The 15,558-nt window shown below is 51.2% G+C and overlaps 3 protein-coding genes across 7 annotated transcripts in view; 2 read left to right on the forward strand and 1 right to left on the reverse strand.

Moving 5' to 3' along the window:
- LOC122389239 (filamin-A-like) overlaps window positions 1-10,207 on the forward strand; it is a 119,739-nt gene extending 109,532 nt beyond the window's left edge. For 4 of the 5 annotated variants that reach the window (XM_043381077.1, XM_043381078.1, XM_043381075.1 and 1 more), the window contains 13 exons: window positions 1,577-1,723; window positions 2,648-2,821; window positions 3,468-3,632; window positions 3,930-4,133; window positions 4,442-4,614; window positions 4,893-5,201; window positions 5,535-5,739; window positions 6,033-6,163; window positions 6,579-6,743; window positions 7,158-7,361; window positions 8,567-8,702; window positions 8,995-9,204; window positions 9,556-10,207. In XM_043381077.1, coding sequence (XP_043237012.1) covers window positions 1,577-1,723; window positions 2,648-2,821; window positions 3,468-3,632; window positions 3,930-4,133; window positions 4,442-4,614; window positions 4,893-5,201; window positions 5,535-5,739; window positions 6,033-6,163; window positions 6,579-6,743; window positions 7,158-7,361; window positions 8,567-8,702; window positions 8,995-9,204; window positions 9,556-9,740 — 2,408 coding nt within the window. In that variant the 3' untranslated portion in view covers window positions 9,741-10,207. The remainder of the gene's footprint in view (window positions 1-1,576; window positions 1,724-2,647; window positions 2,822-3,467; window positions 3,633-3,929; window positions 4,134-4,441; window positions 4,615-4,892; window positions 5,202-5,534; window positions 5,740-6,032; window positions 6,164-6,578; window positions 6,744-7,157; window positions 7,362-8,566; window positions 8,703-8,994; window positions 9,205-9,555) is intronic. The other variant, XM_043381079.1, reaches the window with a different exon arrangement.
- Window positions 10,208-12,703: 2,496 nt separating this feature from the next.
- Window positions 12,704-13,834, forward strand: LOC122389250 (transmembrane protease serine 12-like). The gene has a single exon (XM_043381111.1). The coding sequence runs from the start codon at window positions 12,704-12,706 to the stop codon at window positions 13,832-13,834; it is 1,131 nt and encodes a 376-aa protein (XP_043237046.1).
- A 1,142-nt stretch (window positions 13,835-14,976) lies between these two features.
- LOC122389244 (mRNA-decapping enzyme 1B-like) overlaps window positions 14,977-15,558 on the reverse strand; it is a 36,529-nt gene continuing 35,947 nt past the window's right edge. The window contains exon 10 of the mRNA XM_043381101.1: window positions 14,977-15,550. Coding sequence (XP_043237036.1) covers window positions 15,476-15,550 — 75 coding nt within the window. The 3' untranslated portion in view covers window positions 14,977-15,475. The remainder of the gene's footprint in view (window positions 15,551-15,558) is intronic.

Consider the following 15,558-nt stretch of genomic DNA (forward strand, 5'->3'; position numbering starts at 1 on the left):
GAAAATCCCAAAAGGCCGGTGGTTCGTCAGTGAAGCTTTTGAAGGAACATGCAGCTAAGGTGTCCGAAGCCTCGAAGAGCAATTCTGAATCGATCGATGTGGATTCGTCTTCGAATGTTCCGAGAGAGAAGAAAGGTGCCGAAATGGTTAAAAATACTGAACGAAGTTCCAGCGCACTTCCAATTCTTGTTAATTCTCTAGCTGCATCCAAAAAGGGGCAGGAAATTGCCTCTCAAACGCTTGCTAACGCCACGAAAACCCTGGAAACGCAAACCACACCAAGGCCCGACAAAGTTTCACACGGGACAGAATGTGCATCTCAAACAACGGTCTCTTCTGTGGACGTCGAAACACGAGCAGACTGCTGTCAAACCGACGCCACTCCGCGCGAAGACCGGCGCCCTCATTCCACCACCCTGGTGGTGGCGGCACGCAAGTCGAATTTACGTCCACTGACAACAGATGGCGCTGGTGGCGACCCGTGTGCGCCCTGCCAGTCCACACTGAGTAGCGGGTTTGTGCTGGGAAGTGAGACTCACGCTGAGGAGAGGCGTTTCACTACCGTGACCAGTCTGATTCCTGAACAGCCACGCAGCCAGCCCACCGCCTGTCCCACTCGTGGTGTCAGGACGGAGTCGCGTCATCGCCCCAGTCGCACAGAGCTCGTCGAAAGTTCCGACGAATCATTCGTCTCTGCACCGTTAGCGACGGTGGCGACGCCGAGACGACGTGGGCTGGACGAGATCTCACTGACAAGCCGCTGCTCGACGGCTGCAGAAAGCGGTGGCTTTCTCTCAGCCAGCTCCTCAGCTGAATCTCTGCGATCTGCGCTAGCCAGTCCGGGTATCATAGCTCGTCCACGAAAACCGCCACTTGGTATACCAATGTCCAGCGGGGGTCGAGTAAAGAAGAAAGACGAGCACAGCGATCGAGCTGCTGAGAGGCAGCGGCGGCGCTGCGAAAGGGCACTGGAGCAGCTGGGGATGTCGCCGAGACTGAAGAGCGCCTCCTCCAAGAGTGTCGAATCTGAGATTGCCTCTGCGGCTGAGAGCGATACTGGAGGATCAAGCAGCGGAGGAGGGCGGCCGGTGGCGGAAGGGGGCGTGTTTCGCTCGGCCACCTCGGTGTCGGAGGTGGCGCCGCGTGGTGGCGAGGACGGGAAACAGAGCTCGAGCTGGGGACGGTGGCGGAGAGCGGCAGGGAAGGACCGACAGCGTCGCTCGGTGGATAGTGCGTCTGAGCTGGAGAGTGACCGTGTTACCTCCGCCCGTTCCAGTTACTCCATCCCTGGGAAGCCCTCCACAGGTGGGATTTAAAGCTGCTAGCTTGTTACACGTTTTTCGCCTATTTCCTTAACTTCTTTTTTCCTTTCGTCATGTTCTATGTAGTAGTCAGTAGATCTGAAATGACGAGCACGTCGCAAAAGCCACGTGCTCGTCGTTTGACGCAATATTGTTGACTTGTGAACATTCCTGCAAAATTTAAAGACAGCTTATTGTCTATAGATTTGTGATTGATATGTGACGAACAGCTTAGTGACACCCAAAATGTAACCACACCTTGTTTCTTCCCGCAGGCTCTCCGTTCAAGTTCCACGTCGACTCCATCTCCAGCGGCTATGTGACCGCGCACGGCCCCGGCCTGGTTCACGGCATCACCGGCGAACCAGCCAACTTCACCATCTCGACCAAGGACGCCGGCGCAGGTAGTGACCAGATGCGCGGTAAATATCACCTACAACTCTCCGCATGCCGGCCGCTCATTGGCCGACGGCGTGCCGTGCCCGCTTCTAATTGGTTGCTGCTCAGAGCATTCGTCTCTGATTGGACGATCGGCGCTCGACTGTCGGCTTCTGCTGTAGATGGCGCTGTTGACCCCTGGGTGTCCCAAACAGTCCCAAAGACGGTACCCGAGTGGGGTTAGGGGTGTGTGAGTTGGAGAACGGTTTTATTTGGAAGGCGAGAGTAGTGTGATGTGTTCTAGTGCTTTTAGCGATTCGTATAGACGGAGCTCTGATTTAGGAACATTAGGGTTTTATACGCTTTGGGTATTTATTTTCGTATGATTTAGTCAGAATTTCTAGCGTGGATATAGTGTGGTTTCTGCTTTGTTGAAGCTTCTTTTAGCTGTATATTTCCGCTGTCCAGTGGCATAAGAGCAGTTTTTTAATTGCTTAGTTAAGCAATTTTTATTCGAGCTGAGATTTGGTGCAGTTTATTTATATTTGACCAGTGCAATTTATAGTACGCATTTCCAGCCGATTCGGCGTCATGTTATGCTTGAATTGCGGTCATTTTAAATCTGATCAAATCGAATGATGAGATGGTTATTAGAATTTCCTGATCCATAGACTTCTGTCATCTCTGTATACATAGTCTATGGCTGATTCTGATGCTAAACTACATTATAAAAAAGTGTTCCAAGTAACAACTTACTGAACATGTATCAATTCCACACACACCCAACTGAGTTCTTCTGTTCGATGTTATCTGAACTCCCCACCAAGCCCGACTGCTAGCGCGCCGGTAACAAATTATGACCAGCTGTCCTGTCATCGCCCCTGGGCTCCCCCCTCCCCCCCCCCCCACCAGCTCCCCCTCCCCCACAGGTGTGTCAGCTCCGGTCCTGACGCCCCCCCCCCCCTCAGGCGGTCTGTCTCTGGCCGTCGAGGGGCCCAGCAAGGCGGAGATCAGTTGCCATGACAACAAGGACGGCACTGTGTCCGTGTCCTACCTGCCCACCTCGCCCGGAGAATACAAGGTGGCCGTGAAGTTTGCCGACAAACACATCAAGGGCAGCCCGTACTCAGTCAAGGTCACAGGTCAGTGAGTTGGATGGGGTGGAGAGGAAGACAGTGGGTAGGGCGGTTGTATTGGATGTGCTTCCAGTTATAAGTGGGGCTAATGTGCTACGAACTATGGGTTTGTTTTGGCAGTTCACTTGTCAATGTGTATGACGAATGGAGTGATGATAGAAGCGATGGGTAATAAGACACATCGAGTCTGCCTGCCTGTCAGATATAACCGATGGTTATGGATGAAGTGAATTAATGATTGTGGCTTCATAGCAGCGGGAGTGTATAGGTTGGATTCAATCCAGTCCCTCGTCAGTTTGGTTATATATTGCGATTGGTTTGCCAGCCCTAGGTCAACAGAGCCGAAGGCTTTATTTCATGACCCGTGTCATTTGCCAGTGGCCTTCCATTCATGAATCGCGTTGACCACAGACGCTGCCTGCTAAATTCAAAGTCCTTTCACCGTTTTATGTTATGACACGTGGCTATCCTTCCTTATATTTTCACACATTGCATAACGCTGGTATCCCCTCGGCGTTCATTGAAGTATTTTGCATCTGTCGGCTCTGCAGGTTAAATTACGCTTCACTCTCAATTTTACTTTCTTCCCATCTGTATTGAAATGAGCACCATCCCACCGGTTCCGATTGTTAACCTCCTTTCTTTCCCACAGGCGAGGGCCGCAAGAGGAACCAAGTGTCCCTGGGCTCACAGTCGGAGGTTACCCTGCCCGGAAAGGTGACGGAGAAGGACATCAAGGCTCTCAACGCCTCCATCACCGCTCCCTCCGGACTGGAGGAGCCCTGCTTCCTCAAGAAACTCGCCAACGACCACCTCGGTGAGTGGTGTGGTCGGCCGGTATTTTATGAAATAATGCACTGGGATGTGTGAAGATAAGGTGGGTGTTTTAAAAGTAATCGGCTCGAATACAATATCATGTTGAAATTCTTACTGCTGAAATTGATCGAGTAACTGTCCATATTGCATCACAGTTGCATTGTTTCATTGCTGTGTTTGTTTTTGTAATATCACCTGTCACTTACTATGAAACGCAGCATATCAATCACTTGACCAGCCATCGAGCATTCAGTGCTCTAACTCCATGACTGACATTCACTCCTCTGTTACTCTACAGGCATTTCGTTCACTCCCCGTGAGATCGGCCAGCACCTGGTCATGGTCAAGAAGAAGGGTGTCGAGATCGCCGGATCGCCTTTCAAGATCGTCGTCAGTCCCAAGGAGGTGGGAGACGCCTCCAAGGTGAAGGTGGAGGGTGCGGCGCTGAAGGAGGGCAAGACCCACCAGGACAACAAGGTGCTCATTGACACCAAGGAGGCAGGTCAGTGGGGAACGGGGACGGGGAAGGATGCGGGTGGGTGGATGTGGATGGAAAGTGTGTGTGGTGCCATGTGAGATCGACGTGTAGTATGGAGACCTCGGGGACTCTGCGGTGGCTATCTTTGAGCAGGAAGTGGAAAAAAAGTAAGGTTACTTTAGCGTTGGATCGCTGTTGCACACAGTCACATATTGTTACTGATCTAAATCAACGGCGGTGTGTTGTTACTCGTTACATTAGTTCGGTTACCTTACCATCATACTGACTGAAAGGCTTTCAAACTAAAACACGCCTGTTCTGTCCCCGTCCAGGCTACGGCGGTCTGTCCATGTCGATCGAGGGCCCCAGCAAGGCCGAGATCAAGTGCGACGACAAGGATGACGGCCGGCTGGAGGTGTCCTACAACCCCAAGGAGCCCGGATTCTACATTATCAACCTCAAGTTCGCTGACCACCACGTCGAGGGCTCGCCCTTCACTGCCAAGGTGAGGCTTTGGCCTTTGGTGAGACAGGACACAACTAGCAAAACTCTGACTGGAGTAGATTACAGTAGCGGACCTCTGAATAGGTGCATCAATTAGGTGCGTTGTTTGCTTTAGAAGCGTGTCTGATTTCTGGAGTTTTTTCATTTACTTGTGCAGATCAGCCGTATGACATGAATCCGTCATCTGAGAAATATCTCGGCATTCTGTTGCATTCAGATCCCTTTTAAAGAAAACTACCCGACCCCTGTGACACCCTTCTCCCCCTCTATCCACCACAGGTAACCGGCGAAGGCTCCAACACCCAGACGGAGCGTATCAAGCGGGACCGCGACGCCGCCCCCATCACCACGGTCGGCTCTAGCTGCGCGCTCACCTTCAAAATGCCGGGTGTGTCCGCCCTGGACCTCTCTGCTACCGTGGCTTCCCCCGGCGGTGTGGTCGAGGACGCCACCATCACAGAGCTCGAGGATAACCTGCACGCGGTGAACTTTGTGCCCAAGGAGCTGGGAGTCCACACGGTGTCGGTGCGGTACAGGGATGTGCACATCCCCGGGTCGCCGTTCCAGTTCACTGTCGGACCGCTCAAGGTGAGGGAGAGAAGGGAGAGAGGAAGAGGAGGGAGGGTAGCAAGCGAGAAGAGAGATATTGGGGCGAAGGAGGGAAGTTGGGACGAAATACGTGTGTCGTTATACAGCATAGTGGAATTTCATGAGTGTTTCACGGATGCGGACGCAAAATTTGTGTGGCGAATAAGATGGTCCTGCTGTTCTAGCTTACATCTCTAATCTTGCCTGCTACTCATTGTTTAATACGCAGTCAAATGACCAGACCTTTAAACTATTCGGAGCTTTTCTGCGACTGACCTTTGACCTGAACTTTAGCATGACCTCTGACCTAACCTGGGACCCACCCTCCGTCAGGACGGCGGCGCGCACCGTGTCCACGCCGGCGGTCCCGGTCTGGAGCGGGGCGAACAGAACATGCCCAACGAGTTCAACGTGTGGACCCGAGAGGCCGGCGCCGGATCGCTGGCCATCAGTGTCGAGGGCCCGAGCAAGGCCGAGATCGACTTCAAGGACCGAAAGGACGGCTCCTGCTATGTCAGCTACATTGTCTCCGAGCCTGGTACGTATTTACCCGCCGGTCACAGCATAATACTGGCTTGATGCACGGAAAAGTGACAAGCATGTGGGCTTTTTTATTTTACATTTTATTTTTATTTGTATATGGCCGATCTTGTGTATGAAGTTTCAGAATTCAGATACCGATACGTGTTGGGTCTTTTTCATCACACTTCGCCATGAGGCAGCATGACATACATGCGCAATGCGCATCTATAGGTATCGCCTGTGTATTTTTTATACCATGGCCGATGGCCCCTCCCTAAAATAACCACTCACGACTTTCTTCATCTCCAGGCGAGTACCGTGTGGGTGTCAAGTTCAACGACTCTCACATCCCCGAGTCTCCGTACAAGGTGTACGTCACTCCGGCCAACAAGGACGCCCACAGGGTCAGCGTCAACCAGCTGCCCGACGCCGGAGTCCAGGTCAGCAGACGGGCGGGAAGAAAAAGGTCACGGAAGCTTTTGTAGAGGAGAGTAAGGGGAAGGTTATGTCTCCGGGACGGTAGGGGAGGGATGCTCAGGCATGGAATGTCCAACCCATTGAGTTACTAGGCATAAGTCGAACTTGAACTGCCTTATTACATCCCTATTTTTTCGAAGGCTTTGCTGCACGCAATTTTATTTTCCACAGTGAACAATTGTAGCAAATGCTTTAACCCCTACGTAGACATACCTCATCTCTGAACGTTGCGGTTCTAATAAAACGTGAGTCTACTTCTACGCAATAGGGTCTTTTTGCCTACATCAAGGTCTAGCTTGCGACACACCACTCTTTCATATCACATCTCTCGCGTCTACCACTTCACATCACCCACGTTTCATGTCCCATTCTCGCCAGGTGGACAAGCCGATCGTGTTCACGGTGGACCGCAGCGGCTGTAAGGGCCAGCTGGACTGCAAGGTGGTGTCGCCCAGCGGTCACGAGGACGACTGCTTCGCCCAGTACCTGGATGAGGACACGTACTCGGTGCGCTTCCTGCCCAAGGAGAACGGCATTCACCAGGTAAGGATTACGGAGCTAGGGTGTGGTGGGGAGCAGGGGAGAAAGTTGGGACTGATGCAGGGACTGACTGAATGAGAAAACTGGTGAAGGGTGGAAATGATGTCAGAAAAGGATAAGAAGTGTGTGCAGCGTTCGGTGTAAGATGTTTGTCTAGTGACCTAAAATGTGCGATGATTTTATGATATTCCTTATACTAATTGAAATATCTGCTTATTTATTTTCATTTATTTGTTTTCTTCTTATGGTGTATGACCTTTATAACAGTCGTGCTAAACATCCGTGAAATAAATCGTATTAATTGCTGAAAATACTTAATGCAGAGTTACGTTTCCGCCTTACGAGTATGAGTCTCCATTCCACCACTTGGGGTTGTCTCATTGCTTCATCTGACCCACCCTGTCTCCTCCCCCTCAGCTGCACGTCAAGTGGAACAGCGTGCACGTGCCCGGCTCGCCGTTCCGGCTGAAGATCGGCAAGCAGGACGCCGACCCGGCGGCGATTCACGCGCACGGGAAGGGCCTCGAGAAGGGCACCACCGGCCAGAAGTCGGACTTCATCGTGGACACGTGCAATGCCGGCGCCGGCACGCTGGCAGTGACAGTGGATGGACCCTCGAAGGTACGGAGGAATGAGTGGGATTTTGGGATAGGCGACGACGGTAGTGCCGTGGTGGATGAACGACTTGGGCGCGTTTAGTTGAGGTCTTATTTGATAAGTGAGGCCTAAAGCTCCCGCGTTCCACGGCCTGTTATTCAGGATGAATGAACAGCTGGTAATCGAATTGATCGTAGTCAGCTGCGTTTAATTTGTCGTTGATGTGTGCCACACTCGTCCAATGCCACTGAACTGTCATGTTTAAAGGTAGTGTGCCACCTTTGAAAGATTTCCCATTTTATTTTTCCTAGGATAAGAAGCTTCTGTTTTTACCTAATATCGCAAAAAAAAAATCAAAAATGGGCCTGGAATAGTGCCTTTTTCGCCTAAAAGTTTTTCGGTTTTTAGATATGTATAACAACTGTAGTGGGCTCACCTGCAAACAGGCGTCGGGCAACAATCGCGAATGCGGCGCACTTGTGACAATAAGCAAAGGTCATTATAGTGTTACGACCATACGACGTACGGGAATGAGTTATCAGCTGTCTAATCGTAGACAACACAATGTCGAGCCTTAAACTGTAAGCCCGTATTGGTATTGTTTCTTTTATTTGGCTGTCGAACATTATTTATGGTTTGAAATATGATTTTATGTAAAATAATTGATATGAAAAAGCCGTCTTATAAGTTATGACCCCATTTCACCACACGCAAGTGGCAGAAATGACAATGATCAGCTGACGCATTTTTCTTGGCCGAAGTCAGAGCGCGCGGCCCGACGCACCACGCGTATTTGGAAATTCCGACCTCGACGAGCATCAGAAGCCACCTAACAGGCGTGTTCGAAACCGCAGGAGATGATGATGAACGGGTTTATCGAAACTTGATTTGATGAACATATCGGTAATAGCGATTTCAGTGTGTGCATTTGTTGTTCATAGTGGTGTGAAATGTGGTTGGGGTACGACCGACAACCCGTCGGGGCGAATTTCGCACTGGGGTACTCAAAATTTGAAGAATTTAAGAAGTTTCCATGAGTTTTGAAGGTATGGATAAGTTCTAAAAATCCGGTTCTCCTTATCTGGGCCATTAACTCCATACGGTCCAAGAAAGCTGGCACACTACCTTTAATGTGTAATGACCTAATGTCTAGCAGCCATCTGCATAATATCCTCTCACTTTCTGGCCTTATTCCTTCGTCTGACATTAGTTCACCCGCCGTCCGCCAGGTGGCCATGGACTGTACCGAGGTCGATGAAGGATACAAGGTGCGCTACACACCGCTCAGCCCCGGCCACTACTACGTGGGCATCAAGTACGATGGCTACCACATCGCCGGGTCGCCCTTCAAGGTGGACGTCGATGGTAAGTGACAATGGAAGAGAGCGGGTTTGGTGGTTAGTATTGAAAGAAGTAAGATGCAACAGTCTTACGTCTTTTAGACGTCTGAACTTGAAACATCTAGCGTTTAGGCAGATTTTTCGTGTAATTTTCGGTACCTACGTCAGTCAGAAGTGACATTTTGTGACGCCATATTTACATAATATAATGCTACTCGAAAATATCTCTTTTGTGAATATCGTGCCAAAATAGAGCGTTCGAGTTTTCATGTCACGTCCTCGACCGCTCTTGATTAACCCTGTTATCTGCTCTCTAGGCGAGGAGCTGGCCGAGCGGGGTCCCAAGGAGCAGTCGCTGGTCGTCGTCGAGACCATCGAGAAGGTGTCCGCCCGAAAACAGGAGAACAAGGGACCCTCGATGCCCAAGTTCAACTCGGACGCCACCAAGGTCACCTCCAAGGGCATGGGACTGAAGAAGGCGTTTGTGGGCAGACAGAACCAGTTCACCGTGGACGCCGGAAAAGCAGGTGAGATAGACGGTCCTCGGCGGTTCGTATAGCTGATTGGGGTAGTTTTTAATTTGGATAAATGGTAGGGTGATAGAACGAAATATTGAACGAAATAATTTATAAGAGGAGCAGAAGGACTCATGATTTCCTTCAGGTTTGTGTATATTATACAGCATGGAATCCGAACGGACTTTCGGATTTAATGCTCGTAGAACGGTTCCATGATCAATGCTGTTTGATTGTTCGATCGTATGGAAGTCTAAGTCGATCGAACGCGTTGAAGATTCGACCGACTTTCCATGTTAAAGTTATCTTGATTTTCTCACAGTCATCTGAATTGCTCACTTGGATGTTTCTCTCGGCCCACAGGTCAAGACATGCTGTGGGTGGGCTGCTTCGGCCCCAAGAACCCGTGCGAGGAGGTTCACATCAAGCACATAGGCCGTAACCAGTACCAGGTGTTCTACACGGTCAAGGAGCGTGGCAAGTACATCCTGGTGGTGCGCTGGGGCGAGAACGACATCCCCGGCTCGCCGTTCGAGGTCGAGGTGTGAACTGAGGTCGCCCGACGACAGTCTGAGTGTCAGTGATGAGATCAGGTGCCTTATGGCGGCGCGCCCGGGCGACCGCGCCGGCGGCCGCCCCACTAACCCGCCCGAGAGACAGAGCAACGGGAGCGACAGGGAGAGAGTGATAGAGCGAGTGAGGTTCGCCTTCCGCCGTCTGTGGCCGCCCGCACGTCGAGGCCAGAGCGTCCAGCGGTATTTATTGTGAGCGCTGGCCGGCCCGACCGGGCGGGACACCATTTGTGCCAATCTGCGGCTTTTGCCGTCGCGCCGGGACGGAGCCGCCGCCGCCGTCCCGTACACGGCGCAGCTTCTGCCAGCGAGAGAGACTTGTGTGGCGGCCTTGTTTTCTTTTTGATGACTTTATTTGATCTGAGCTAGTGTCAGCGTGGATCGGAGCATGTCAGCGCGGATCGGAGCAATACACTTACGCCGCGCTGGAGCGCTGGAGTCTGGTCGGCCTGTGGTCCGGGGCTTGGGAAATGGGAAAGAGTACCAGCTACATACATATAACTCGTAACTACATACTGTTATAGCCAGCTACTGTCACCGAACATGCTCTGGAGAACGTCACGCTAAGTTCAGCTAGCCCATGTCGAGCATGGCACGAGCTGTGATGCGAACTTCGTTCGGTGGATGGCCGGTACTCGTACTTTTGACCTCCGAGTCTGTCAGGACTAAAATCGGGCACGGTTTTATCTCAGATAAAGCAACGCAAAATGAGGTGTTTCGGTTTACCCCGTGTACATATATAACACTATGCAACAGTCATTTTGTTCCTGAGTAACGACCGATTTTTTGGACTCATTGGGTCCCATTATAACCGAAATGGGCATTTGTTTTGATCTGAAAATGCTTTTCCGGTTTTCAGAGACGATTTTCGATTTTTGGCCCCGAAATTCGGTTTTTGGCCCACTGTGTCCGGTGTAATTGAGTAATCGACTCGCGGTAACTTTCATCGCCCTTCCTATGCCACAAGCTTTCGAATGATATCCGGTTTTGCATATTTGCGTGTAAAAATAACGTCATAAATCTATGTTAAAGTAAGAAAATATTGAAATTTTGTAAAAATTTGACATTTTTTTCGATTTCATTTCAAAATAGAGAAAAAAACTAAAGGCCCTATCCAAATTCTGAACCCAGTTCCTTGAAGAGCATTCAATTTCCGTTCGGAAGGTACTATTTTAGTGCATTTTATCGGTTTACTGTGGCGTCCAGATTGAGTCATTTGAAAAACGGGCCCCAACAGATCAATATTCTGAGCGACAGGACTGCTCAAAAGTAAGTTCCTGCGTGTGACCCGAGGTCACAAGGGGTCAACAAAATGACCTCAGTTGACCCCTCGTTGATCCTATGGCGTTAACATACGTTATCAGGTTAATGCTATGTGATATGACTTAGGATATGTGTTTAGGTTAACTCAATCTGGACGCCACAGGAATCCGATAAAATGCACTAAAAAGGTACCTTCCGAAGGGAAATTGAATGCTCTTCAAGGAACTGGGCTCAGAATTTGGATGGGGCCTTTAGTTTTTCCTCTATTTTGAAATGAAATCGGAAAAAAATGTCAAATTTTTACAAAATTTCAACATTTTCTTACTTTAACATAGATTTATGACGTTATTTTTGCACGCAAATATGCAAAACCAGATATCATTCGAAAGCTTGTGGCATAGGAAAGGCGATGAAAGTTACCGCGAGTCGATTACTCAATTACATCGGACACGGTGGGCCAAAAACCGAATTTCGGGGCCAAAAATCGAAAATCGTCTCTGAAAACCGGAAAAGCATTTTCAGATCAAAACTAATGCCCATTTCGGTTATAATAGGACCCAATGAATAAGAAAAATTCGGTCGCTTTCCAGAAACAGAAAATTTTTCATTTTTTGTTGCATAGTGTAATGAAGGCGTGATGCAGTCAATCCACGTAACTTCACAGTATCTCGTCAAATGTGGCGCTATAGTAGGTAGGTACTGTCTGGCTGATAAAGAATAGCATCCTGCTAAAAACCCAGCCCCTACGTCACAAACAAGTCGTACCTGGTCGTACCCACACATCTGAACCATCGCATTCATTTCATTACGTAACCGGTAACACGAAACGCTACGAGCCCTTCGGCACGCCGCTTGGCTAATTACATGTAAGCCAGCAAACACTTTACCCAAATCAACGCGGCAGTTACAGTGCCTTATGAACACCTGTGGTCGTACCACTGAATCTTAGCAACTCCTCTCGAAGGGAAGTGGGCGCGACTACCATACATGTCATGGAATTAGGCGCCAAGGACGGGGATACCCACAGGCAGGCACAGGTTCAATGTGATGACACGGTAAACTCGGAAAAGCCGAGCTTCCTCTGCATGTCCGGGCCTGGCGCCGCGCTTGCCGGTCAGAACCGGTTTTATACGGATGAGCCGGCCTTGGCAGTCCAGAGCGGAGTGGTGCGAATATTCTGTGACTGTGTACAGACGGCGGACGGTGGCCGGTGGTTTTAGTTTTGTGTGCGAGTGGAGAACACCGAACTTGTAAATCGACTCGACATGGCGTTGCAATGCGTGCATCGGTACTGCAATGGAGTGGTGTTGCTTCTCTTGCTGAGTAGCCAGGGTTCAGCCCAGGGACTCGCAGCGGACTCTTCTCTCCAGCTGAACGTTCCATCCGAGCTCATGGACCCCCCGACAGCTCCCAGACACCGCCGTGCCAGCGATAACCCACTGGACTGCGACGAGAACGAGGATATTTGTGACATCTACAGTCGAGCGTTCCAGTCCCTACCCGGGATGCGCACTTCCGACGAGCCAACACTACGTAGCGTATCGCGACAGACATGCGCGACGCGATGTGCACTACGGGCCCCCGCCTGCCGTCATTTCAGCTACCAGTCGCAGAAGCAGCTCTGTATCCTTGGTTGTCGTCCGGGAAGTGCTTCCTGCACTCCTAGTGGGGATCTAATGAAGGACTCCTCGTGGTCGTTTTACTTCCTAAGTGCAAGTCGACTGGCGAGTATCACCAACTCCGTGATCCTGGCGCTGCAGAATCGAGCGGCCTTCGGTGGTGTTGAGGTGCGCAACATCAGCGATGCGCTCGAAGGGGGCCGGTTCGGCGGCGGAGACCTGAGTGTCGGTGCCGAGCCGGCCATTGAGAAACTCTTCGGCTCCCCGGGACCTCGACCGGCCGGCGGCGCGGCGGCGGACATGATTGCCAACGGCCGGACCCAGCTCCTGCCGACGGACTGCGGACGGGTGCCGCTGTCTGCCACTGCCCCAGCCCCCGTGCCGAGTATTCTCGGCGGAGAGGCTGCGTTTCCCGGACAGTACCCGTGGCAGGCGCGCATCCTGGTCAGGGAGGGTCACAGCTACGTGCACCGCTGCGGTGGAACCATCATCACCGATAGACATGTGCTCTCTGCCGCTCACTGTCTGAGAGACGTCTCCATCAGTCGAGTGGAGGTGCGCGTGGGAGAGACCGACTTTGACGACCTGGGACTGTTCTCCAACTCTCTGCAGATCTTCTCCGTGGTCAACATGAAGTTCCACGACTCCTACCTGTCTGACCTGGCCGGAGGCACCTTCTCCAACGACATCATGATGCTGCAACTGCGCCCGTCAAACGGCAGACTGATAAAGTTTGATGAGCTGGTGCAGCCAGCGTGCGTTCCTCGCTCGGGCCTCGAGTACCAAGGTCTTCGCCCAGCCCAAACCCTCGAGCCACCCCTTAGCTGTAACGTCTCTGGCTGGGGAAAAACGTCCCGCGAGGCCACTGTTACTTCTCCAGTCCTACGCGGAGTCGAGATTCCCCTCGTCAGCGACAGCTACTGCGGTTCACCAGAGGCCTACGGGCGTCGTTTCCAGTCGCAAATCATGTTCTGTGCAGGGTTTACTGACGAGGGTGTCAACCGCGACTCATGCGGTGGAGACTCAGGCGGGCCGCTCGCCTGTCCGTTGCTCGACTCAGGCCTGTTTGCGGTCTATGGAGTGGTATCTCACAGCCATCCGAAGGGCTGCGGCCGCGAGCCGGGAATGTATACCAAGGTGTCGTACTTTACCGACTGGATCCTCAGTGCTGTGGAGACCCAAGTGTGACCGGTAAATGACAGAGTGGGAGGGTGTGGGAAGGAGTGATGCGATAGATGCTGTAAACTGGAGTGATATGATGTGAAGAGGAATGGCTGACTTATGATGTGAACGGGAATGAACAAAGGTAACGTGAAATCATCCTAATCGATATCATTGAACGAGGGCATATCATGAAACGCATTGGATGTGGCATATATAGGAAGTGTGGATTGTTCAATATATGTTCGTATGGTTGTTCGTATATTCGAAACGAACGGCAAATGCTTTAAAGTTTAAAATATACGTGGGCACCAAACCAGTGGATTTACCGCACGGATGTCGAGTTACTGATAAACTGGGCACATGCAGACAATTGCATGATACACAGTGTGAACGAGACGCAACAGCAGCAGTTACACAAAGAGACCTCGTTGACCTGATCGGCTGCCAATACACGCTACTTTTGCGTTCCTGCTATCTAAACCAATGCATTGGTGAATTTGAGCATTGATTTTGAAGCACTGCATCATTTACGGAGAAGAGTCCCCAGCATACGCCGGACTCAGGAAATTCCATGACCTGGCACAGATGGACGTCACGGACGCCTGTAAAATGCTAAAACCTGTTTTTGTGCAGCTGACCGCGACCTATACACAAGCCTGGGATTTCTAAGCGGCAGTACTGACCACCATGAATCGAAGTAAAGTCATGCCGAGATTATTTCGCGGGCCGCGCAGGGCGTAATTATACCCGGCTGTGACAGCCCATGACCATATAGTAACTTATGTCATTACTTGGCAGAACATCCTACTTCACGTCAAATGATCTGATCACTGATGAATCAGGAACAGGTACAGGCTGTCTTCCGAAAAGTCATAGGTTTAGAAATATATTCGAAGAAGGGTTCGACGGTTTTAATCGCTTTGAGCTTGAAATCGGAGCATCTTAGTCCAATATCTTGACCTATTTTGAAACTAATCTAACATGAATGGACTCTTGTGGCGCAGCCTTGAATGAATCCCAGCGGCTCCGCTGCACTTCACTCCTTATATCTTTATGGACCAACATGTCAGTTGGCACTCATTTCTTCCAAACATCCATCAGCTCATGTCTCCTGCCCCTACCCAACAAGCCATATGTTCCCCACGGTGCCACACCATACAACACCGTTCTGCTCGGTCCTTCTGTATTGCCCAGCGGCTGTTCACTTTGACACGGACACAGCTCTCGTCACACGTCACCGTGCGTCATCAAACGTCACCGTGCGTCATCAAACGTCACCGTACGTCATCAAACGTCACCGTGCGTCATCAAACGTCACCGTGCGCCATCAAACGTCACCGTGCGCCATCAAACGTCATCATCCTAGCCGGAAATAAATAGACTCTCCGAACGGGTAGCGTGAGTGGCCCTCTCCTCGCGGCCCTCCCGCCCTCTGCCCGCCGTCCTCCCATTCTCTGTCCGCCCGGTAAAACGCTATCAAAACCACCGGTGAGCCGCAGTAGGCCAACGTAAAACAGCACAGTCGCCGCTGCCCGCCCCGCCCTGCCGGCCTGGCCCTAAGGGACGCCGCAGAGGACTGTACCCCTCTGCCGGGCTGCCCAGACCTCAGTCAGCAGCGGCGCGGGGGCGGTCCCTCTTGTCAGGTACATGACACAGCCAAGTGAATCAGGTCCTTCTGAAGCTCTCTGTCAGTGACTTGACGTAAGCCTCGTGTAACTGGCCCAAAAACGCATCGTCGTTCTGAAATG

This window comes from Amphibalanus amphitrite, unplaced genomic scaffold, assembly GCF_019059575.1.
Source record: "Amphibalanus amphitrite isolate SeventyFive unplaced genomic scaffold, NRLGWU_Aamphi_draft 000350F_arrow, whole genome shotgun sequence".
NCBI lineage: Eukaryota > Metazoa > Arthropoda > Thecostraca > Balanomorpha > Balanidae > Amphibalanus > Amphibalanus amphitrite.